The 26291-nt window shown below is 44.4% G+C and overlaps 1 protein-coding gene across 2 annotated transcripts in view; it reads right to left on the bottom strand.

The window, feature by feature from the left end:
* The window catches only part of SCARB2 (scavenger receptor class B member 2), a 68378-nt gene extending 63286 nt beyond the window's left edge, over positions 1-5092 (bottom strand). The window contains exon 1 of one of the 2 annotated variants that reach the window (XM_060147989.1): positions 4650-5092. In XM_060147989.1, the coding sequence (XP_060003972.1) occupies positions 4650-4766 (117 nt within the window). In that variant the 5' untranslated portion in view covers positions 4767-5092. The remainder of the gene's footprint in view (positions 1-4649) is intronic. The other variant, XM_060147988.1, reaches the window with a different exon arrangement.
* Positions 5093-26291: the final 21199 nt, after the last annotated feature.

Here is a 26291-nt window from a genome sequence, read left to right as displayed (position 1 = left end):
GAGCTTCCTCTTCCGGCTTTATAAAAAGCCGGCTAGCTCTTTTTTTTTTTTTTTTTTTTTTTTTTGCGGTACGCGGGCCTCTCACTGTTGTGGCCTCTCCCGTTGCGGAGCACAGGCTCCGGACGCGCAGGCTCAGTGGCCATGGCTCACGGGCCCAGCCGCTCCGCGGCACGTGGGATCCTCCCGGACCAGGGCACGAACCCGCGTCCCCTGCATCGGCTGGCGTACTCTCAACCACTGCGCCACCAGGGAAGCCCCTACGGCGAGCTCTTTCCTGAGCTCGCGTGAGGGTGCCTCGTTTCCTCAGAGAGCATTGCCCCTCTTTAATGCCAAGAAGTGGAGGACGATGTGATATGTGAGGGTAGAATTTTCTGTCACCACGAATCTTTTGAAAGGAAAGAAGGTGCTAGTAACTGCTCCGGGATAACAGGTGTAAATGAGCCAGAACTGTCACAGGCAACGTATCCAGTGCCACATAGGTGTAAAGGTAATTCGATACCCACCACCATCCATTTCAAAATTGACACAGTCTCAGTTTCCTTGACTAGAAAATAACAGATTAAGTGATGCCTAAGGTTTTTGTCTTAATCTAAGATTCTATGTCTTCTTAACTCTGAAAAGAGACAGCTAAGGAGATGAGGTAGCCAGGCAAGAAGGAGCCCTTTAAAATTACATATACTTGATTGTCTTTACATAAACAACAATGAAGATGTTTTACTCATTTGACTTTAAAAAAGACCCCACATATTCCCCAATCAATGATACTTGGTTAAATTATCAGTGATTATATTTTATTTCTTGAGGCACTAGAACAACTCCAAAGTTGCTCTGGCTCCCGATGGAGGCCAGCTGGTACCTGCCCAGAGACTCAGGTTCTGGCAAAGGGTAAGGGAATCTGTCCCGTTTGTCTCATCGCTGAGACCTAAGGCTATCGTTCTTCCTTGGTCTGTGAATAGGAAGCAAAGTGTCAACAGTCTCTTGCCCTCTCACTGCTTCCCTTGCCAGCCCATCTCTTATTAGCCAGCCCTGACTTTGGCCAGCTCTGTGTCCTAATTTCTGGGAGATGTTTAAACCGTCAACAAGCCTAAAGGCAAATTTAATATCCTGAGCTGCAGAGTTGTTCTCAAGCCCAGGTCGTATGCCTGTGTCATAGAATCTCAGAAATCTGAAGCTAGAAGGAACTTTACTATATAAGCTTCAGTTCCTAGATGAGAAACGAATAGCTGGAAACAATAACAAATGTTTACTGTTGTCTGTACAAATATGTTGCCTATACAAATAACAATAACAAAGTCAGGTGCTTGGGAGGGACTGTGCTATATGCTTTCCATCAATCCTTTTATTTCATTCTTGCACCAACCCAAAGGTAGGCATTCTTATTACCCCCATTTTCAAGATGAGGAACCTAAGGGTTTGAGAGGTTCAATACTTTGCTACTTGGCTTGTCCAGTTTAATCCAAGTATTTGTTAGTGACAGAAAAAGGAGTTTTAACCAAGTTCTGCTGATTCTTAGGACACTGTTCTTTCAAGTAAAATGATCAAAAGTGAGGCAGCAGGCTTTTTAGCTACCTACCATGTACCAGGCACTACACTAGGTGTCAGAACAATTAGCAGGATTACCAGATGAAATGTCACATTAAAATCCTGCCCTTCCAGGTTCTAGGGAGGAAAAGAGATCGCTAGGTCTCTGCAAAGCTGTCTTCAGGGAGGTTAAAATGCTCGACAGAGAAGGCCTGGTTAACGCTCAGAGTATCCCCCAGGATGTGGGTGTGGGCCAAGGAGGGAAGCATTACTCTGCCTCTTCTGCAATTGAGAAAAGTAGAGAGAAACAATTACAGGGCTTGCCCAATGCAAGGCATAATGTAACAAGCCAAGAATGGAACCAAACTGTCTTGGTTCCTTCCACTCTATTCAATGGCCAAAATTAAAATCTCCCTTCAATCACCCTTGGCTACTGTGGGATCAAAGATAATTACCACATGAGACAAATTCTTCTAATGGGAATTATGTTACTAAGCTTCTCACAATTAACCCAACCTACTCATTTGATTTTCATCCTTTTTCTCTCTTCTCTTTTTGATGTAGACAAGACAGGACACAGTCTTCAAATGAAAAAATTAAGAACTGGGAGTATCAGAGTGGATTATATTACAAGTATATTAAAGTCAAGTTATGAATGAATTTTCCATAACAACGTTAATGGAAAGAATGATGGCAGCCATAACTGATCACCTATTCCGTGCCTGTTACTGTGCTCCGATTACCTCACTTGGTCTCACAATAGCACACACAGAGGCAGATCCTGGGTTTGTGTGAAGCTCGTACAGGGTGTGGGGGCCCTCCCTAAGAAAAGAACATTTTGGATACAGAATTAGGTAGAAGGCTTTGGAAGGGCCTGTGCAAGCGAGGGACCCAAAGCGTGAGCTTCGTGACCTTCACGGTAAACGCACCGCTGTGCCCAAGATGGCTAACATCCTCACTTCTCCGAGGAATGAAATTGAGGCTCAGAGAAGTAACTTGCCCAGAGGCAGAAGGCTTGGAAATGTCAGGGCTACGATTTGAACATAGGATGCCTGACCTCAAATCTCATGTATTTTTTCTTTGCTTACGTGCCTTCTAACGAAAATAAAACTGGTATCATTTACAAATAACTATACATACTAACTATACCCCATGAAAAGTACACTCATTTTCTCTAATAATTCTTATAGTCCTTCTATCTACGGGAGTTGTTATTATCCCCATTTACAGATGGAAAAACCTAAAATCAAGAAAGGTTATGCACCAGCCAAAGGTAACCTAGCTAGTACACAGGGGAGCCAGGATTCATGCCCACGAATTGACCTGCAGAGACCTTCCTCTTTCCCGCCACCTCTTGCTACCATCCTACAGGTGATCCGGGAAAGCAGAATGGTAATGATGGTAATGCGTGACCTCTGGTTGCCTTACAATATTCCCACACCTGTCCACAGAAACTAGCCCTGTCATTTAGTTTCACATACCACATTGTGCGATATTCCTTAACAGGGTGAGGCAATTCTGAAAGTTCACTTCCTCTGTACTATAATTTATCAGTCAGATCAGAGTCCGTTCCTCATGGAGAAAACCACCTTTAAAAGCCAATTACCAAATATCAACACCAACTCAAGCCCCAGCCAAGCTGCCTTACAGCCCACACCGCCCGGCATCCTCCCTGCGCACCGCCCACGAATGTACACCCACAGAGCATCAGAAGGCTGATAATGTCTGAGACACGGCGGAGATCACTCAACCTACCGGGCTCTCCTGAAACAGCCTTTCAAACCCACACAAGAAAATTCAATTGGCTGCAATTGGATTGCTTAACTCTAGTCACCCAAGCAAGAGGTTACCTCCTTAAACAATCTTGCCATGGATTTGCAGGTGGACAAGCGTGGAGAGATTCAGTTTAGTTTTTTCTTTGAACATGGGTGCTCAGAGAAAACAATGAATGGCCTTTGAGCAGCTCAGACAGTGGGCCTTGTCTCCCACTGGCAATGTGAACTTTAAAAAAATTAAACTATGCTTTGCCGTGGCATTTTTTTTTTAAGTTGCCTCTAACCGTCAGATTTCAAGTAATTGATGGCCTTTAGAAAAGCCTCTATTAAAGGAATATGTCTTTTGCCACCTGGAACGAAACAATTTTGCTAACGGGGAGTGCAGTGATCAATCTTGGAGGAGGCCCAGGGCTTTTATTATCTGGCCAAGGGCAAGTGTCAACCAGTGGAAGAAATTAGGCATGCAGTTACGGATGCTAACAAGAAAGGCTGCTCCAATAATCTTTTTTTAAAGGAAAAAGCGATCCCATTAACTCTCTCTGGTTCCTCTTTCCACACAGGTTGGTGGGTGTGGGTGAAAGGGCAGGAGAAATGACTACTGGTGAAGTCATAGGATGGAGAAATCTGAAATGACCAGCTCTCCAGCATACACATCTAGGGGGAAGAGATGGGCTCAGATTCTTTTAAGGATCTAAATGTATCTCTGCCTGAAGCTTACGGCTGTTTGAGAAGAGCAAGAATCCACGGTGAAACAAAGCAACACAGACTGCTGGTACAAGGTATCAAACATCTAAGTCGGCCGGTAAGCACAGACTCTGATGGACTGGAAAGTCACCCAGCCCAAAGGCCTGGCCTGGCTACCAAGCGTGGGCTCAGCCCAGGAAGGCAAGGACACAATAGACCACACACCCGCTTCGCATCCCACCCCACATCACTTCCAAGGCCACAGCAAGCAGCCAACACACCTGTGGGGTCTTTCATTTAGTTTTGTTTCTTCATGAAGTGGGAGGGAAATGAGTTTGGGCCCAACAGAAATTGGGGCGTAGGGAGGGCCCGGGGTGGGCGGGGATGCAAACAAGAGAAGAGAAGTGAATTCTTTAAAAGTCCAGATCCGTAGTCTCGTTTATTATTCTAAAAGGAACAGAAGCGTCCTCATTCCTCTCCTCCTTCTTTAACCCTTACCAACCCACCCCAAGAAGACAAGGAGGAGAGCAGGGCTCTAGTCTAGAGGGTTCGCCGGGGTGCAGATCCTCCCTGCACAAGGTTTAGCAGAGGGAGGGTGAGCTGGAAGTATCCTCCCAAACCCACACGCACGCGCGCACGCACACACACACACAGCCGGCCACGCCTCACCTTCTCGATCGTCTGGTCCACGGCCTTCTGGAAGACTCTGGCCACCAGCAGCGTGACACTGGTCACCAGCAGAAGCAGAGACAGCGTCCCCACCGCGTAGAAGCAGCACCTGCCCATTCCGCGCACCGCTCACGGGCCCGGCGGCCGGCGACTGGACGGGAAACAGGGAGGGAGGGAGGCGCCGCCGCAGTAGCGGCCGGAAGACCCGGGACCCTCGGGCGCCTGCGGCCCGGCCGATGCGCCTGGCTCCCGGCTCCGCGGCCGGACAAGCGCGGCCCCACTGCCCCCGGCCGGCCGATGGGGAGTGGAAGGCGCGCTTTGGTTTCGCTTTCCCTGGCCGGGGCAGCCGCGACGCCCTTGTGGCGCAGCTCGCGAGGGAAAGGGAGCGCGCAGGGCGGGGACGCTCGCCGGCCGGGCTCTCCGCAGCCCCGGGAGGCGACAGCCGGCAACTGCGCGGGGAAGCGGGCGGGGCGGAGGCTGAGCCCGCAGTCATGTGCCCCGCAGCGGCTGCCGCGATTCGGCCCGCGCGACCCGCGGTCAGTCCCGGCGGCCCCCCAGCGCCAGCGGCTCCCTGATCCCCGCCCGGCAGCGCCCCCCGCCCCCTCGTCGCAGGCCCCGCGGCCACCCCGGAAAAATCGCCTGCCCTCCCCGGCTCTACCCCCTCCTCAGATACGAGCTGCGGGCCAAGCACGGGGGATTCAGGATGCATACGACACTGCGCCTGCTCTAGACGAGCTCACAAGTTAGCGGGGACACTGTGAACCGCAATTAAGGCGCAGTGTAACATTGACGAGGTGCGTGCTGAGATCTGTGCCTACTACACCTCTGCCCCGGCGACCTAGGACCTCACAGTTGAACTGGGCCTTGGGGGATGGGTAAGGGTTTGTTTTGTCACGTGAGGGGTGTGTGCAAGGGAGGGAAGAGGTATTTGGAGGAGAAGAAAAAGCTGTGTTCAGACATTGGGGGTGAAAAAGCAAGATTGTAGGAGGAAAGAAGTTACTTTTGACTCTAGGCTCAGGTGTGCAGTGTAGGATGAGACGTGTGGAGGCCCCTTGGGGTCAGACTTTCAAGGGCTTTTGTGTCCCATAGGAGAGTTGAGACTTTATCCCTGCTCAGTGGGGTCAGCAAGAGGCTTCAAGCAGGTGGCCCTGATGTTCTCATCTGCTTTGCTCACCAATATGTCCCAAGGCAGCCAGGCTAAAGTCCGCACTCAGCAGGGACTCAAGAAGTATGAGTTGAATGAACATCAACTATATGCTAGGCCTTGGCTAGGTGCTTACACACACCTATTTAATACCCACAGCAGCCTTGTGGCTGTTTGTCCCAGTTCCCCCAAGCCAGTGCCAGATGGGAGCACTTGGACAGGAAGCTGGACCTGGGATGCAGGTGTGGCCTTTGTGAAGGAGAGAGGTGAGGAGGGAAGGCTGAATGGAAGGAAGCATCTTATGCTACAGTGAAGCTCTAAGAAAGTTCAGCAAGGCCTTGGGGGAACCTAAGTCAAGCTGCCCTGTCCCAGGAGTCCAGCATCCCCCAGGAATAGGCTTCTTGCCATTAGGCCTGGGCTGGCGGCAGCCCTAGGAAACTGGCCTCTGCACCAAGCTGGGGATGAGGATCAGAGGATAGATTTTAGGGCTCAGCAGCTGGGACAGGACCATTGGTCAGCTATGCTCTGCACTGCAAGTTCTGAGAGTACGTTTTCTTGGCCACTATGGTAGTAGTATTCCCGTTTTGCACACAAGGAAACCGTGGCTCTGAGAGGTGAGTAACCTAACAAGCTCAACCAGTTACTGAGGGGTGAATCCTGCCTCGACCAGAATGCAGGCCCGGTGACTTCCAAAGCCCTCACTTTTTCTACCCAGTGCATTGCTGCCTCCCAGCTGCCATCAGTGAGAATCTGGGAACAGGGGGTTCAGCTGGGAGACTTTGCTGACGACTTGGTGAGATGCTGTGATGCATTCAAAATGGTGGCAAATTCTTTGACACTCCTTCTATTGAGAAGTGGGGTCTATACCATTTCCCTTGAGTTTGGGCTGGATTTAGGGATGGAAAGCACTAAATCACTATATCCTGGAACTTCTTAAGATAGATCATAAACACCTTGCAGCTTCTCTCTGGGCCTCTGGAAATGGTAGCTCTTGGTGCCCTGAGCCACCACTAAGCTCAGCTACCCTGAGGCCTCCATGCTGGAGAGAACAGGGGAGAGACCACAGGGAGATGCCCTGCCCGCCCCCGGCTGTCCCCAACCATTTAAGTCATGGGCCCCAGGCACATGGAGCAGAGTGGTCTCTGCCTTGCCCTGCTTGAAATGCAAAATAAAGGACTATTGTTGTTTTAAGCCACTATGTTGGGGCATGTTACTAGGTTTCAGATAACTGGAGCAGACCGTGAGGGCAGGCCTGAGCCCGTGACTCTGGCAGTGACAGTGGCTGCCCAATCCCAGTTCTACCCATCTGTAGCTACCAAAGGTCTTTGAGCAGCAGTCCCAGAGAACCAGGCCTGGGAGGAGTCTGGAATGACTCAGCTCCTCCAAACCTCACGGCCAGGATGCCTGGGCGGTCCCCAGTCCTCATGCCATCAGCAGCAGCCTTTCCCTACCCCCAATTCTGCCGTGATAATGGCCTGTTCTGACCCTGTCTCTGCTTTAGATTCCACCTATCTACCTGAGCTCTGTCCTGTGCCCCAGTAACCCTCACTCATCCCCTTGCTGGGCACTGGTCGGGATCCTCTGCAGCCTGTGTGTGTCCTCTCCTGCATTAACTAGAAAAAAGATTTGGTAACCTGCTTGAGTACTTGGCACCCCGCGGTTCCTGCTAACATTGAACACCCCTCCCCCGTCTCCAGACTAAGACCAGCTTTTCTGTTTGCTGGCTGCATTCTGGAGGGCAAACTCCATGGTGACCCGCCCACTCCAGCCCTGGGCCACCGATCCCAGGGTGCTGTTCCTTCTCATTGTTCATTGAGGTCTCTTCTTGCCTCTTGTCTGGGCCACTAGGGGAGTAACAGACTGTAGGGATGGAGAGATGGACCCAGATTTGATAAACACATCTCGGGGTGGGGGGAGCATCTAAACCACAGTTTCCAACTCAGTTGCTCTCGGTGTACCTTCCCTTTGAGGCTCTCTCACTCCGGCAACGGCACTTGTCTCCACCTTGTCACGTGGTTGGTAAGCTGCTTCCCCTTTAAAACTCTGGTCCAAACTGGACAAAAACCTCTTTCTTGGTTCCTCTTAGCACAGCTGACCAGACTAGCATTTTTAAAATGTACTAAACACTAAGAGAGAACAAAAAGGACCTAAATTACCGAAAATATAAACAGCTTAAAAAAACAAACAAACTCATGTTCCCAAAATAGCAATCTGTGATCCCACAGCAATTTCTTTCCTAAGGTAAAGAGCTGACGACTTTTGAGCTCCTGGCCTGGCTGTCTTTCTGTTCGGTTTCATCTTCTCCATCCCGTGGCAGCTACTGACAGGGACTTTGCCCAAAGCCCCCCAGATTCTCATACAAGCTTCCAAAGCTCCTGAGACCTCCTCCTCATTTCTGCTCTGTCGGATGCGTCACCTCCTTTGCTCATTGGCACTCTTACGTTTGGGTTTTTTTGTGCTGTTGAATCATCTCCCCTTCCAGATCAGCCTCCATCTCTACATACAAGGGGTAGCTGCTGCATGGCAGGTACACGGACCATTAAGCTCCTCTCACACTCTGGAGGGTCAGACAGTGGAGGAAGGGGTTACTGATGCTACTGGTTGGATGGGGATACAGATGCCCTGGTAGGGAGACAGTCAGGAATTTCCCCAGGGACCCCTCTACACCTAAAATCAGAAGCACAAGAACTTGAGAAGAACAAGTGCCTTTGTGAATGAATGACTGTTGGTGCCCACTGCAAATGACACAATCATTCAGGACTCAGAAAAGAAAGAACTTCCTTCACAGAGTCTAAGACAGGCGCCAGGACAACAGACTGAGTCAGGGAGAAGCAAGAAGGACTCTTTGGGCCCCACCTTCAATTTAAAATATTGATATTATACTCAAAGGAGGTTAATCATGTAGTCACTGTACACGGTTATGTTAAAAGTGTCGATGTGTTCAATGTAAACATTTAGAATACGCCACAGTTGTTACAACCCTGTGTGGGAAATAATTCCTAAATGTGACTGTCAGCAAGTCTTCCTTTCTTTGTAGGCTCCTGCAGCTCCTCCGGTCAAAGGTGGCGTTTATTCCCCTCCTTTTAAATCTGGGCTGGCCCTGTGCCCTGCCTGCACCAGTAGAATGTGCCGGAATTGATGGGAGTGTGCCCGTTCTAGGTCTAGGCAGCTCCTTCCTTTACCTTTTTGGCATCCAATCGCCATGTTAGAAGCTCAGATTAGACCGTTGGGTGATGAGAAGCCATGTGGAAAGAGACCCCGGAGAAGGAGAGGGGAATCACAGCTCATCCGAGCTCCCGGATGACTACAGCATATGCCACATGGAACAGAGGTGATGAGTTGTCCCGCTGAGCCCTGCCCACATTGCAGAATTGGGAGCCAATGCATGGCTGTGTATTAAGCAACTACCTTTTGGGGTGGTTTGTTATGACATAATGGATAACTGAAATACCATATTTTGTTATCTATTCGTTATTTTAGGAGCCTGAAAAAGGATGCAGGTGGCCCCAGGCCTTACTTACTTTGTGATCGGCCTGGCTCCAAGAGGTTATCTAAACTCTTAGCTTTCTTACTATGATTTGAAGGTGATCTAGAAAAGGTACCATCACACCCTAGTGATCTGGTATTTTTATTTCTAAATGTTTGTGGCGCATCCTTAACCCTGAGCAATGTTGGATCCATAAGAAAGAATTTCTGTCACCTCCCTTCCCACTTAACAAGCACCCCAAACTTCTCACATTTACACAACTTCTTTATGAGACCAGTTACAGGCTCCTGGATTAGAGCTGCTTTACCATTCATATGCTATCACACAGCAAACCAAGGCAGAGGGAATCCGGGAGGTTGTCCTTGGCCCATCTGCTGCCTCATCCAACCAAGAAATCTTATAGCTTCCCTGTTATCATCTTTGTCCCCCAAGTGAGGGGAATCTTTTCTAGTTTGTTGGGTTTGGGTTTGGGTCTGATTCTGTTGGGGTTTGTGGGAAAATGAGAACCTCTGTCTTCAAATCCATGTTTCTTTTTGGTTGTTGTTGTTCCTCTAAGGCTGCAGAGTATTTGAAACAACAACTAGGAAGAGACAACTTTTTTGTCTTGTTCCCTTCCCTCCCCTGAAACCACAAGCAGAGTCTCTTCTGAGACTGGTTGGCGGGGCAGCGGGGTGGGTAGAGGGGGAGGCAGGGGAGCAAAAGAGGAAAAAATAAATATTGGGCAAAAATCGGTTACTATGTCAACAATTCGACCTGCTGCTTGGACAATGTGCCAAGCGCTGTGCTAGGTCTTGGACTCGCGTTACTTCATTTAACACGCATAATGCCCCCTGAAGTGGACATTCTTTTGTCAGGATGAGGCAGCTGAAGCAAAGAGAGGTTGACAAAGTGGTCCAAAGTCACATGGCTCATACGAAGCAAACTAGTCCTGAAGTCTGAGTCTGTCAGACACTCAAGCTGGGCTCTTGACCACTTAACCATTGCTTGGGATTTCTGGCCTCGTGTTTACTAAGAGCAAAAGGAAAGCAGGGAAAATGGAAGAAGCTGTGGCAGTACCATCATTCTCGGTCACATGGGCAACCATGCCCCTCAGGAGCGGCAGTGGAGCAGAATTCACTGTTTGAGAGAGAGAATACTTCCGCCTGCCTGGACTTGATGGACTAGAATTGCGAGCCAGGAATGAGCTGCAGGTTCCCCTCAACCACAAAATGGCTAAAGATATAATCCTCAACGCATGCTCTCATGTGAAAAGCACTCTAATCTGTCGTCACTTTAGGTGGTTTGGTGGTGCTTTCTATAAGCAAACGAAGCTTGGGTTGTGTGTTTTGACAGCCGTTCAACTCAGTGTGGCAAGCCAGTGTATTATGAAATATCAGGGCTGTCTGATTCCTGCACATTATGAAATCTGTGCTAAGTAAACCACACAAGAGTTTACAGTTATTCCTTAATGATGTATTCCACGGTTAGAAGTTGTCTTATATGAGAAAGTCAACTTTACTCAGTATCTCTGAGTGGGAGTAGAACGGGGCAATGGGCAGTGAAGAGGGGACTGCGTGAGGGTCAGTGTTCGGCTGGGGACAGGGTGCGGTAAGGGTCGGGGTGCAGGTCAAGGAATTAGCCTATGGAAAGGGTAAAAATAAGAGCTGCATCTCACCTCTAGCCTAGTGCCCACAGGACTCCTGGCCACTGCACTGACCACATTCCCTGAGTCTCTCTGAAATTGTCACTCAGAAGCCTCCTGTAAGGGTCCAACTTCAAAGAAGATTGTTAATCAGTTAACTACTGGTTTAGAAACATTTCCAATTCTCTGATAAACAGCAAACACTCTCTCTTTTTAGCCTCAGTGAAGAATGTTTCAGAATATTCAGGATAAGGGATTGCTTCAACTGCATTACAGGCTCTCTTGAGCAGCACTCTTTTTCTGCGTTTCTAATTAAACCAGAGGAGACAAAGATACCAACCATGGTTCCTCAAAAAGTTGAACATAGGGGGCTTCCCTGGTGGCGCAGTGGTTGAGAGTCCGCCTGCCGATGCAGGGGACACGGGCTCGTGCCCCGGTCCGGGAAGATCCCACATGCCGTGGAGCAGCTGGGCCCGTGAGCCATGGCCGCTGAGCCTGCGCGTCCGGAGCCTGTGCTCCGCAACGGGAGAGGCCACAACAGTGAGAGGCCCACGTACCGAAAAAAAAAAAAAAAGTTGAACATAGAATGACCATATATTCCAGAAATTCCATGCCTAGGTAGGTAACCAAAAGGATTGAAAACAGATACTCAAACGAATCTTTGTATACAAATGTTCATGGCAATACTATTCACAATTGCCAAAGGTGGAAACAAGCCAAATGTCTATCAGCCAGCAAATGGATCAACAAAATGTGGGAATATGTACAATGGACTATTATTCAGCCACAGGAAGGAATGAAGTACTGACACATACTCCAACATGCATGAATCTTGTAAACAGGAGGCCAAGTGAAAGACAGACTCTAAAGGCCACATATTGTATGATTCCATTTACGTAAAATAATCCAGACTAAGTAAATCCCTAGAGACAGAAAACAGATTGGTGGTTGAGGGAATAAGGAATGACTGTTTAATGGGTATGGGGTTTTCTTTTGGGGTAATAAAAAGTTCTGGAACTAGACAGAGATGGTAGTTGTACAACAATGCAATTATACTGTCACTGAATTGTGCACTTTAAAATGGTTAGTTTTATGTTATGTGGATTTCACTTCAATAAAAACTGCAAATCACAGGGGAATTTTATGAGGAGATGGTAGTGTATAAGGAGGAGATGTATAGATATCAAATACTTCCAAGGATTTTTTTTTTCTTTCTCATATACCATTTCTGATTTCAGTGATAATGACTCTTGGAATATGACCTTTTGAAAATTCAGTGATGGTAGAGAATTCTAGAAAGATCTAGCATCTTTTTCTTCAGGGAGAAAATAAAAGGGGGCTCCCTCATTCTCTCTCAGCAGAGATGGCACTCAATACTCTGCTTTCCATAAGACTGGTGACTTCTTCTAAGCTTTCCTTACTTCCCCATGGGGCACTGTACATCCCACAAGTATGTATATCCCAAGGTCCCCAGGACGCAAGGCAGCTGGCATTCCTAATCAACCCCTGTAGAGAGCCAGTGCCCTAAATCCTGACTGCCTGACACCAAGCAATCTGTTTATTCCCTTACAGAGAATAAAGGCCACTTTCTCACACTTGCCCCACTGGAAGGGAGATCCATTGTGGAGGGTGAGGGGGATTTAGGGGAAGGTGGTGGGGAGAAGCTGTCCAACAGCCTTCACCCTGGTGTTGTGAGTTTTCCTTTTCACCAATAAAGCCTATTCCTTAACCTATGCTGGGTGATATTGTGCAATTAGTTCCAAACTCTTTAATAATATGTGACAACCTGAAGGGATCTATCTGGCATGCTAATATCTATGTGTGAAACAGTAAAAAAAAACCTGCACATTTGACAATGAGGGTCCTCAGGAATTCCCTGGTGGTCCAGTGGTTAGGACTCCATGCTTTCACTGCCAGGGCCTGGGTTCAATCCCTGGTCGGGGAACTAAGATCCCACAAGCTGAGTGACGTGGGCAAAAAACAAAACAAAACAAAACAATGAGGCCTCAAGACAAGGATGCCCACTGTCACCACTTCTATTCAACACAGTATTGGAAGTTGTAGGCACAGCAATCAGACAACAAGAAGAAATAAAAGTATACAAATTGTACCATATATAGAAAACCCTAAAGACTCCGCACAAAATCTATTCGAACTGATAAACTAATTCAGCAAGGTAGCAGGGCACAGATTAACATACAGTAATCGGTTGCATTTCTTTACACTAACAATGAAATATCAGAAAGGGAGTGTAAAAAACAATAGCTTTTAAAATTCCATTAAAAAATACTTAGGAATAAACCTGACCAAGGAGGTGAAAGACTTACATGCTGAGAACTATAAAACATTAATAAAGGAAACTGAATATAATTCAAAGAAATGGAAAAATATCCCATGCTCTTGGATTGGGAGAATTAACATTGTTAAAATGGCCATATTACCCAAAACAATCTACAGATTTAGTACGTATTATCCCTATCAAACTACCCATGACATTTTTCACAGAACTAGAACAAATAATCCTCAAATTTATATGGAACCATAAAAGACCCAGAATTGCCAAAGCAGTCCTGAGGAAAAAAGAACAAAGCAGGAAGCGTAACTCTCCCAGACTTTAGACAATACTACAAAGGTACAGTAATCAAAACAGCATGGTACTGGCCCCAAAACAGACATGTGGATCAATGGAACAGAACAGAGAGCCCAGAAATAAACCCACACACTTATGGTCAATTAATCTTTGACAAAGAAGGCAAAAATATACAATGGGGAAGAAAACAGTCTTTTTAGCAAGTGGTGTTGGGAAAGTTGTAGAGCTGAATGTAAATCAATGAAGTTAGAACACATCCTCACACCATACACAAAAATAAACTCAAAATGGCTTAAAGACATAAATATAAGACATAATACCATAAAACTCCTAGAAGAGAACATAAGCAAACATTCTCTGACATAAATCTTACTAATGTTTTCTTAGGTCAGTCTCCCAAGGCAAAAGAAATAAAAGCAAAAATAAACAAATGGGACCAAATCAAACATAAACTTTTGCGCAGCAAAGGAAACCATAAACAAAATGAAAAGACAGCCCACAGAATGGGAGAAAATATTTGCCAATGATGTGACCGACAAGGACTTAATTTCCAAAATATACAAACAGCTCATACAACTCAATGTCAAAAAAAAAAACAGTGACTACCCTGGCAGTCCAATGGTTAAGACTCTGCACTCCCACTGCAGGGGGCACCAGTTCAATCCCAGGTCGGGGAACTAAGATCCCATATGCCACACAGCATGGCCAAATATTAAAAAAAAAAGAAATTGTTCAAAAAAACAAACAACCCGGGCTTCCCTGGTGGCACAGTGGTTAACAATCTGCCTGCCAATGCAGGGGACATGGGTTCGAGCCCTGGTCCTGGAAGATCCCACATGCTGTGGAACAACTAAGCCCATGCGCCACAACTACTGAGCCTGCGAGCCACAACTACTGAGCCCAAGCACCCAGACCCTGTGCTCTGCAACAAGAGAAGCCACCACAATGAGAAGCCTGCACACCACAACGAAGAGTAGCCCCCGCTCACCGCAATTAGAGAAAGCCTGCGCGAAGCAACAAAGACCCAACACAGTCAAAATAAAAATACAAAAAACAAAAAACCCAATCCAAAAATGGGCAGAAGACGTAAATAGACATTTATCCAAAGAAGACATACAGATGGCCAAGAGGCACATGAAAAGATGCTCATCATCGCTAATTATTAGAGAAATGCAAATCAAAACTACAATGAGGTATGACCTCACACCAGTCAGAACAGCCATCATCAAAAAGCCTACAAATAATAAATGGTGGAGAGGGTGTGGAGAAAAGGGAACCCTCCTACACTGTTGGTGGAAATGTAAATTGGTGCAGCCACTATGGAAAACAGTATGGATGTTCCTCAAAATATTAAAAATAGAAGTACCATATGATCCAAGATTCACACTTCTGGGTTATATACCAAAGAATTGAAATCAGGGTCTCAAGGAGGTATCTGCACTTCCATGTTCACTGCAGCATTATTTACAATAGCCAAGACATGGAAATAACCTAAGTGTCCATTAATCACTGAATGCATAAAGAAAATGTGGTATGCACATACAATGGATACATTATTATTCAGCCTTAAGAAAAAGAAGGAAATCCTGACATTTGAGACAACATGGATGAACCCGGAGGGCATTGTGCTAAGTGAACTATGCCAGTCACAGAAGGAATGATACTACTTATATGAAGAATCTAAAATCGTCAGACTTAGAGAAGCAGAAAGTAGAACAGTGGTCATTAGGAGCTGTGGGATGGGGAAACAGGGAGATATTAATCCAAGGGTACAAAGTTTCAGTTATGCAAGATGAATAAATCCTAGAGATTTACTGAACAGCATGGAACCTAGAGTTAACAATACTTGGATTGTTACTTAAACAATCCAATTGGATACTTAAAAATTTGTTAAAAGGGCAGATCTTATGTTAAGTGTTCCTATCATACACAGAAAAAAAATAATAAAAAGGGAGGAAGGAAACTTTTGGAGAAGACGGATATGTTTACGGCACAGATCATGGTAATTGTGGGTGTATACTTATCTCCAAGCTCATCAAGTTGTGTATATTAAATATATACAGCTTTTTGTATGTCGATCATACCTCAATAAAGTGGTTTTAAAAAAAGGAATGAGGGTCCTAGCCAAATATAATGCCAGAGTTTTAAATAGGACTTCAGGAGGCTGAGCAGGCCCAATACTTCACCTGAAATAAAATCTTAAAATTAGATGGTGCAAAATGTTACTTTTTTTTTTTTTTTTTTTTTTTTTTTTTTTTTTTTGCGGTACGCGGGCCTCTCACTGTTGTGGCCTCTCCCGTTGCGGAGCACAGGCTCCAGACGCGCAGGCTCAGCGGCCATGGCTCACGGGCCCAGCCGCTCCGCGACATGTGGGATCTTCCCGGACCAGGGCACGAGCCCATGTCCCCTGCATCGGCAGGCAGACTCTCAACCACTGCGCCACCAGGGGAGCCCCAAAATATTACTTTTTAAATTGAGTCTCTAGTCCTTCCAAACAGCATCCAGTTCGTTGACCTCTGGGGATATCTCTCTGATCATCTCTGTAGCTTTTCCCTTCCCCCCTGCCCTGCACCCCAGCTTAGTCCTGGACGGGCCTCTCAGGTCCTGTGTAATCACCAGATTCTCTAGGGGGTCAAGAGCATAAACCCATCCTTTTCTTGCTAATGTCGAAAGCCTCTCAAATTCTCTATTTACTCTGTCTCATCAAAAGTTAAATATTACCTGCTATTACAACCATAAAAATGCTAAGTATAGCTACAGCCCTTGCTAAGAAATGACATGTCCTGTAAATGGGCCATAATTTCTATAATAAAGGAGAGACAACGATGACAGAAACCTAGTTAATTATTATCGATGACATAGCTAATCTGATTAATGACGTTACAAATATTTGTTCCCTTCTTCTAGACACTTCCCAAATTTATTTTCACTGAGAGCTTTATTAAGATTGTCCCAAAGAACATTGTAAAAATAATTTGTTTTGTTTACCATCTATGGTACTATTAGAAGAAAAAGGAAAGTTTTTCTCTGCATCTTGAGAAAAAGAAGTAAAATCTTGGACACTAACAGTACCAGATAGGGTAGACTTCTGAGAATGAGATAGAGATCTTTGCTGTATGTCCTGAAGTTTTCCTTCCTGGAAATTGAGAGCAAGTGTCATGCGGAAAAGGAGATAGAACACTTCATTGTGTTGTATGTGTGCCTTACTCTTGACATGGAATAAAAATGGAGAAACTGAGGCACAGAACGATTCAACCATGTGATTATTTCTGCAGTGCCTGGAAGAGTTCCTGGAACACAGTAGGTTCCTAGTATCTGTTGGAAGTTGAATGTCTAACCTTTGACTAAGGTGGGAGTAATTTCAGGGTTCTAGTTAAGAGAAAATGAAACTTTTTTGTCATGGTCATCTCTGCACTTGGTATTATTCATTGTTCTAGAGCACTCCCTGTTTAGCTGTCTTCATCCAATGTGCTTTCAATCAGCAATCCTACATAGAGAGCTTTAGGGTAGAATACACCTAGATTTGTACTCCATTTCTGTGTGAACTTCATGAGAGCAAGATGTTGATTGTACTTATTTCTGTACCCCTAGAAAGGGGTACAGTGGTTCATAACGGATGCTCATAAATGCTGACTGAGAATTTTACTCAAGCGTTCTATTGAGAACCTTCGCATCTGGGCAAAATTTTGGAAGCGAGGAAAGGGGGAAGAGAGAGAGATTGATTTGGGGAAAGGAGTTCTGATTTCAAACCCTCAAATCTGTTTACACTCTCTTTTAGCAACAGCTGGCAGCTTTCGCAGTCTTTCTATAAAGTAACTTTACCTCACATCTTCCCAGGGATCTGCCTTCTCTCCCGGTTGGTAAAAATTTCTGAATTGATTATGAGAGGCTGGGTGGAATGTGTGTAGGCCACTCTACCAGAAAAGGCATTATGTACCTGACAACAGTTTAGAACTCTCCGAATTGGATTTTATTTTCTCAGGTATTGGGGAACTTGTCCTGAGTGGGTAAGTTTTTGGTGTGAAGACAAAACACACCGGAAAATTAAAGAGATCATCTTATTCAGGCTATTGCAATGGGGAAAGTGCTCAATAAGGAGGAATGAATGTCTCAAAGAAAGAAAGAATGTCGGGAGTTTTGTAGAGGCAGGTAAACAAGAGAGTCCTGAGGAAGGGTGATGACAGGTCTTGTCACCCATAGGCAGGGTGGTCCTTTGAGGTTATCTAGAATGCAAAAAGGCCGGGAGATATCTCAATTGCTTTTTAGGAGCACAGGCTCAGACAAAGTTCAACGTTGTCAGTGGACACTAAAGCCCGTTTGTGTTTGAATCCTACTTCCATCATTTAGAAGCTGTGTGACCTTAGGCAAATTACTTAAACTCTCTGTGTGTCAGTTTTTTCATCTATAAAATGGGAATAATATATAGTACTTACTTGATGGAGATGTTTTAAGGACTAAGTGAGATGAAGCATATAAAGTGCCTGGCACTATATAAGTGTTCAATATATATTATTACCATTCTTAAGTATTCTACATAGGACAGAAATTAGGTTTACAAGGAGGGACAAAACTTGCTGGTGCTCTCATTTGAAACTTTATAAAAGGCAAGAAGCTTCACTTAGATAAGATAAATTGTTTTTATGCCTTCCTAAAAAGTTGACACATAGAAATGCTGAATAGGTACGAAATGAAATAACTTAGAAACTTTCTTTTAAAATGCTGAATTGGGACTTTCCTGGTGGTGCAGTGGTTGAGAAACTGCCTGCCAATGCAGGGGACATGGGTTCGATCCCTGGTCCGGGAAGATCCCACATGCTGTGGAGCAGCTAAGCCTGCGTGCCACAACTACTGAGCCTGCGTGCCACAACTACTGAAGCCCGCACGCCTAGAGCCCATGCTCCGCAACGAGAAGCCACTGCAATGAGAAACCCACACACCACAACGAAGAGTAGCCCCCGCTCGCCGCAACTAGAGAAAGCCCACACGCAGCAACGAAGACCCAATGTAGCCAAAAATAAAAAATAAACGAATAATAAATTTTTTAAAAAGGGAAAAAATGCTGAATTATAAAGTCAATTAAACAATAGTTACAATCTTTGTGTGTGTAAATAGTTTTCGTTCATATACGATGGACCACTGGGATTTGTTTAAGTGAATAATTTTCAATGATGCCCCAACATTATTTCATTTTGGGGAATGTTAGTCTCTCTTTAAAACTGTCTTGTGGCTGACTCAAATAGTAAAATTAAATTAAGATCAATTTCATTTTAGGGAAATAGTTTTAAATCTATAATTTCAAGCTATCTCTCCTTGATAAATTTAAGGTGGGCATTAGGAGGAGAGAAGCCTCTATTGTGTGCCAGGGACAGTGGTTGGCACTCCCCATATTTTCCTTCCTATACAGGAATCCTGTGAGGTAGGGATTATATCCCCACTTTACATTTGAAAAAGACAGGGGTAATCTCAGAGAGATTAAATAACTTGCCTGAGATCATGAAGCTAGTAACTAGGCACAGATATGGATTCCCAGTTAAGGGCTCAAGAGAGACTGTCAACCTGTTGAGGGAAAAGAAAGTGGTTTTTGTTTTCATATTACTCCCTGTTACTGTGTCCTGCTGTTTAACAAAACTGGCCTGGGAATCTCCAGATGCACAGATCACTGCAATTCACTGATTAGTTCCATTTAGAGTCCCCATTTCAGAAATCCTCTGAATTATAGCCGTAGTATTTACTGGGAGCTTAAACACAAGCTAGGCACTGTTCCAGGCACTTTATATGTGACAACTCATTTAATCCTCACAGTGCTAGTACTCTTCTCATTTTTCCAGTTGAGGACACCAAGATATAGAGAGTTAGTTTATTTATTTTCCAGTTCTTTTTTTTTTTCCAGTCCTTACATCTTTATTTATTTATTTTTTTAACATCTTTATTGGAGTACAATTGCTTTACAATGGTGTGTTAGTTTCTGCTTTATAACAAATGAATCAGTTATACATATACATATGTTCCCCTATCTCTTCCCTCTTGCGTCTCCCTCCCATCCTCCCTATCCCACCCCTCCAGGCGGTCACAAACCACCTAGCTGATCTCCCTGTGCTATGCGGCTGCTTCCCACTAGCTATCTACTTTACATTTGGTAGTGTATATATGTCCATGCCACTCCAGTTCTATTAGTTCTTTACTTATTTTATTTTTTATACATATATCCACTCTTTTTAAGATTCTTTTCCCATACAGGCCATTACAAAGTATTGAATAGAGTTCCCTGGGCTATACATTAGGTCCTTATTAGTTATCTATTTTATAAGGTATAGAGAGTTTAGATAACTTTCCTGAGATTGTACAGTTAGTAAACAGTAGAGCCAAGACTCAAATCTAGGCAGTCTGGAACCACCGTTCATGCTCTCAGCACTCTTCTTCATAAGCTCTGACACCAAAACAAAGTGGAATAATCAGTTTGAACTTTGTACATATATGGAGTGGTTTGGAGAGATTAAGGAACATTATTGTCCCAAACCGACAGAAACCTGTCAGGCTGGCTATTCAAGGGAAGTCACTTTCTAGCTATCACAAGAATTTTAAAGGAAAATAATGAAAACAAACAGGCATTAGATGATTCACCCCAGTATAAGCACAGTTATCTACATTCCTTTGTTTCTGTAGTAATCTAGATGTCTTGTGACCTTGACCAAGTCTGGAGTTTTCCACATTATCTTTATTTCATGTAATAAGATCATCAAAGGTGACATACAATAACACAGGTTAGAAACTGCTACAGCTTGGTAGAGTCCACATTTAGGTCAAAATTGGCTTGACTTGGTAGGAAAAAGAGCAAAGGTATGTATGACTCAGGGTTAATTTTAGTCCTTTAGATGCCTGTCTGTCACAATCCTGTTCCAGGCATTGCCAGTATCACAGAAAGTAAAGTCCAGCCATTCTAAGGACAGACCCAGGAGTTTGGGTCCACAGATGAGTTTGGCATGTGTCCTCCAAGTCCACAGAGATTGCACATAAATTCAACCAACATTTGTAGAGCTCCTTGTAAGCTACTCTGCTAGGAGCTAGGAAGGATGGTAAATGCTTTATGGCCTCTGATGGCTCAAATTCAATGGTAAAGTCAACCATCCCAAATACTTTTGGTGAATAAAAAAATTAATTATAAATTATAATGAGATAAGCAACAAGGATTTACTATATATAACACAGCAAATAATATTCAATATCTTATAATAACCTATAATGGAAAATAATCTGAAAAAGTATATGTAACTGGATTCACTTTGATGTACACCTGACACTAACACAATATTGTAAGTCAACTATGCTTCCGTAAAAAAATTATAATGATAAATACCACTGGGAGGAGCATGAGAAAGGTCTTCCCTTCCCCCCGCCATTGAACTTACATCAAACACTGCATCAATCTGAACCAGACCCCTAGGGAATGCCATGCACTGATTGACTCGGACTGGGTTACTGTCCATACCTGAACCAGTCATAGGTAGAATTCAATTATAGTGGTTACTATCAATCGGAGTCAATCATTAGAGCTGGTGCAGTCATTCTCTGCAAATGAGTGACTGCTACATAATGGGGAAGGGGTAGGATAATTACTGAAGAAACATCTATACTGTCCAATAAAAACGCTAAATGCTTGATACTTAATAGAAGGGAGCTCTGTTGGAGGTCAAAGGGGGAAGGAAGGATTCCATCTCTGGAAAGATGTGTGGTTAGAGTGGGAATTCAAAGGTAATGGTGGAGAGCAACTACTAAGGGATTTTTTAGGTAAAGGGTACAACATGAACAACATTAAGAAAGAAAGAATATGGAAGGGAAAAACAGAAAGTAGAATAATATGGTTGGAGAGAAGAGAACTATGTGAGCAGGCCAGATTTGGAAGGTTTTGAACGTCAGCCTGAATGTATTCTGTATCTAATGGGTAGCTGTGCAAGGTTTATGGCATTATTAGTCTGTGCTTGCCAAGACTCTAAAGATTTTTCTGCATCAGCTGTTGATCCGGGTCAGGCTGAATATCTCCAGGTCACCCTGGGTTAGGATGATCCAAGCCTGGCTCAGCCTTCAGGGAGTAGGGACAGAGTTTCCTTTGCCTGCACGCTTTGATCTTGCTTGGGGAAGCTGCTTCTACCATGCTACAAATATAAGTGCTATTTTTTCCAAGACACCTGGACACTGCCCTGTGGGCTTTCTGAGAGATCCTGCCAGGGCCGTGGGGAGTCTGGCCCCTCATTCTACACTTATCTTCAGCAGAGCCACTAGCAGAAGGCAGGGTTCCTAGCTCAGCCTACTGATCACCATGAATTCAGCAGGTAAAAGCAACAATGACACAAGCAGACATAAAAGAGGCAATTCAAATGAATTAATGGTACCGTTTGGGGCCAGATTCCCAAGGAAGCCTAGGAGAAATCTGACGAGAAGGATAAAAGGAAGGTGTTTACCCATGTCAGGTTCAAAGAAATAAATGTTATACTTTTTACTCTAGGCATACTCCAGGGGTAATAAGAGCACATTAAATAACTACCCGGCCAAATGCAGTTTGTTCACTAGGACAAAAGTCCTGTGAAATTCTTTATGGAGGCTACATTCTTCATCTTGGTTCTCAGGGAAAGTCCCTCATCTGAAAAAGCTAACAGGGCTAGCAACCCTCTGCTCATGTCAGAAGGAAAAAAAAGGAAACATTCCCTGGAGTAAACAGTACAAGAATAACTGAAATGGAGGAAGTACGTGATTTCAAGCTTGTGTTGCTAACAAATATTTTCTGTGCTTATAACAGTAAGGAATGCAACCAATCTGTGGATAAACCCAGGGAATGTTTCTGAGTCAGTACTCCCTGAGTGCTTCCTCTGTGCTAGGCACTTGGCTAAATACTTAATATTTGTCTTGCCCAATATGGTAGCCACCAGCCACCAGCTACTGAGCACTTGAAATGTGGCTAGTCTAAACTGAGATGTGCTTAAATTTTGAAGACTTAGTATGAAAAAAAGAATGTAAAATATGTCATTTATATTTTTACATTGATTGCATGTTAAAATCATAATATTTTTGATATACTGGGTTATATATGTTATTCAAGCTAATTTTATCTTTGTTTTTTACTTTTAAAAATATGACTACTAGAAAATTTAAAGTTACATAAATGGCTCACACTTGTGGCTTGCGTTGTATTTCTATTGGAGAGCACAGCTTCAGATGATCTCCATTCTGCATCCCCATAACAACCTTATAACATAGACTATTACTAGGTCTGTTTATTGAAGAAGAAATTGCTGAGGTATAGAGACTGCACGGTACTTGCCCAGCATTATTAAGTGCTGGGGTTGTGATTCAAACCAGGGTTGGTCTTATCCACTATATTATAATAAACTGCCCCTTCAGCTTGCTTTATATCAGTATTTTTCCGGGTGACTCAAGTGTAGAACTCTGGGTTAGAATGTGGTCTCCCTCGCTAATTGCTTGAATGAGCTTGAGTGATTATCTTAATCTCTTCATGTCATTAGACAGGAGCGTAATACATCTAATAAGTCAATAATGCATTATTGTCTTATGTGAATCACCTCTTTGGCTTCACAATCTACGGAAACAAAGATTCAGTTCAACTTAGCAAATGTCTCCTTAACATCACTACGTACAATTGTGAAAAAGCCCAGATAAACACCATCAAATACGTTAATTCCTGAGAGGGAGTTAATTATGTTTGGAGTAACACCAGAATGAAGGAACAAAACACACTTTAACTTTTCCAGTTGTAAAAAGAGAAGAGCAACGCTCACTTTAAGCTTAATGAATAACAGATACAATACGGTTTTGAATTGATATTGACTATATTGGGTGTTTTACATATGATCATTTTTCAAGTATTCTTACAACCTCTTACACAAAGGATCTTCCAGAACTTGAATTGTTTTGGACTAAGAAAATCATACCAACGCTAAACATAAAAGCAAGGGAAAGGAAAACCTGGTGCCACGCAGAAGTATTTCTTTTCCGTTACTGTCATATTTTAATTTAATTACATTGGTGAGAATTCATGTCCTCCCTAACACAGTCCAAATGCTTCTTGTTTCTAATTTTTTAGTGCATATACTGATCATAATCTGAGCCCCACCTGAGAAAGCAGCTCACTCTTCAAGGCCATAGCTGATCCTTAAAAGCACGAAAGAGAAATTTTTGGTATCGCTTATATTCCATTGTGAGACTCCAAGTCATAATCTCTGCTCAAACTTGAGTACAACTGACAAAAACATCTGACCTAGAATCCTCTTCAAGCCCGGATCACATAACTTTGCCACAGAATTTCGATAGCAGCCCCACTTTATCCAGTACTTGTCACTAGCTCTGGCTCCTTGCTTCACCATCTGTCCTGTGTTCTTATTACTGCGACTAACTTGGCTTTGAAGCCGTTTCAACATTCCACAAGACACCATGTGTTCTTGGAAATTATGTCTCAGTGCCACCTAGTAACTTTTTCTGGCAACCGTGTTTTTTCAGCTTCAGGTACAGCACATTGGTTCATCTTATTCTTTGATGGATGGCACTCCATTAGCAACTGGGTATACAAGGCCCTCTCTTAATCATTCATTTATATACTCCTTTTCTTCTCCATTTTCCACTTCTGTTCCTCTGCTCTCACCATAAGCAATCCTTCTTAAGTGCGTTCTGTAAAATGTATATATTTTTGTTTTGATGCATACGTTTTTAATTTATATAAATCATATCATCATAAAAAATCTCACTCTCTTTCTTTACTACATTTTTAAGAAGTCTAACCATATTGTCAAGTAAAATCTAGACTGTTGCATCTGATACCTAGTTATCCGTCCATTTTACCCATCTACATCACAAAAATGGACATGCGCATTGTCCTCAACTCACCGATATTGCTAATAATGCTGCGACAGACATCCTCATACGTCTTCCCTTACAGGTGAGACTCCCTCTGGATTCCTAAACCATTCCCGGCAGCAGAAATACCGGGGTATAGGTAATGTATGTGTCAGTCTGGTGCCCACCAGGAAAACAGAACCCACTCTAAGCATGTAAAACCAAGGGACTTTAATGCAAAGAACATGTTGCAGAGGTGATGGAAGTGCTGAGAGCCAAACTGGGGATATGAGGTAACTGAGAGATTAGCAATAGCAGGAACGTGATTACCACATCCAAACTGCAGGAATTACTTGTAATAGGAGCCTGCGTCTGATGCAAGCTGCCAGTGGAAGCTGAAAGAGAAGGAAAAAATAGAGATACCCCCTTGGAGACAGAGGGAAAGAGAGAAATACCCTGACTTTTCCCTTCTCCCATCCCCAGGGTCCTATCAGTGCTTTCTGCTGCATTCCCAAATGCATCCTGCAGGTGCCAGAGCAGAGCAGGGACAGGTAAGGAACAAAGCGAGGGCAGACAGTTGTAAGCACACCCTATACTTGATCTGACTAAGTCCGGCTAGACTGCTCTCCATAATAACTAGCACCAGCTATACTCCTCCCAGCAGCGTGTCCCCACATACCGTCTACTCTTTATGGTCTACTATACTCCAGAAAGTAGCAGTAGACCTCTCTTCCATCCTCCTTTGAATGTGTCTAGACTATTGCAGATGCCTCAGGCAGCTCCTTAAATCTAGCAGCTTCCTGGAGCTCGGGAACCCATCCATCGATTGGGCCATAGCCTCTTGAGGGCAGCAACCTCAACAGTTTTTGGTTTTTCTTGGGTTTTTTTGGCCGTGTTGGGTCTTCGTTGCTGCACGCAGGCCTTCTCTAGTTGTGGCGAGCAGGGGCTACGCTTCGTTGTGGTGTGTGGGCATCTCATTGTGGTGGCTTCTCTTGTTGCGGAGCACGGGCTCTAGGCGTGCTGCCTCAGTAGTGGCGGCGCACGGGCTTAGTTGCTCTGTGGCACGTGGATCTTCCCAGACCAGGGCTCAAACCCGTGTCCCCTGCATTGGCAGGTGGATTCTTAACCACTGCGCCACCAGGGAAGCCCCACCTCATCAGTTTTATTTGTAAGGCCCCACTTGTCATTATGCTCAATGCTACTGACCAAGTGATAAATATACTTGTTGATGATTGGTGTCATGCCTTACCCCTTATTGTTATGATTTGGCTTGCAGACTGCATTGGTGGCAGTCTTCAACAAGCCACCTGTGGCACTGTGGAGGGAAATCTCTAGGGAGAGCCTGTGGGTGAGGGAGAGAGTTGATACCCAGCCAACAAGCATCGTTTAAGACCATAATGGTTGTCAAAACACTGTGTTGGTTGATAAACAGGCTCTGCTCTGAGCAATGCTAAGTGACCACTGTGCCCTGACTGCCCCAGCCACTTCCTTGGAAGCACCCCTCCCTCCAAGACCAGCAACTAAAGGGATATGTCTGGCCTGGCCAGGGGACTCTAGAACTCTGCTGCTGCAATCTGGCTTGCCACTTTCCCAAGTGGTTCTTGCATATGGCTTACTGGTTGTTAAATATTTTAAATATCCTTCCCCTGGAGGAGTATCACAAAAGAAGCATAGGGGAAAGTCTGTAGACTTTTGGGTGTCCTATGACTCCCAGGAGCCTCCTTTCTATGTGTGATGATGGCAGAGAGAATCCTCCAGGATTATATTCCTCATAGAAAATGCTCCATATGTTTTTTGCTTTTCTATTCATTTACAGCATACCCAGTAAAGTGCACGAGGCTGAAGTGTACCGCTCGTTGACATTTTACACGTGTACACCCATGTATCCACCACCCAGATCAATATATAGAACATTTTTAGCCTCCCAGCTGGCCCCCTCCTGCCTCCTTTCCATCAATTAC

This window comes from Lagenorhynchus albirostris, chromosome 4 (genome assembly GCF_949774975.1).
Source record: "Lagenorhynchus albirostris chromosome 4, mLagAlb1.1, whole genome shotgun sequence".
In the NCBI taxonomy this organism is placed as follows: domain Eukaryota; kingdom Metazoa; phylum Chordata; class Mammalia; order Artiodactyla; family Delphinidae; genus Lagenorhynchus; species Lagenorhynchus albirostris.
The sequence above is the reverse complement of the archived record's forward strand: the minus strand, read 5'-3'. Positions and strand labels throughout refer to the sequence as shown.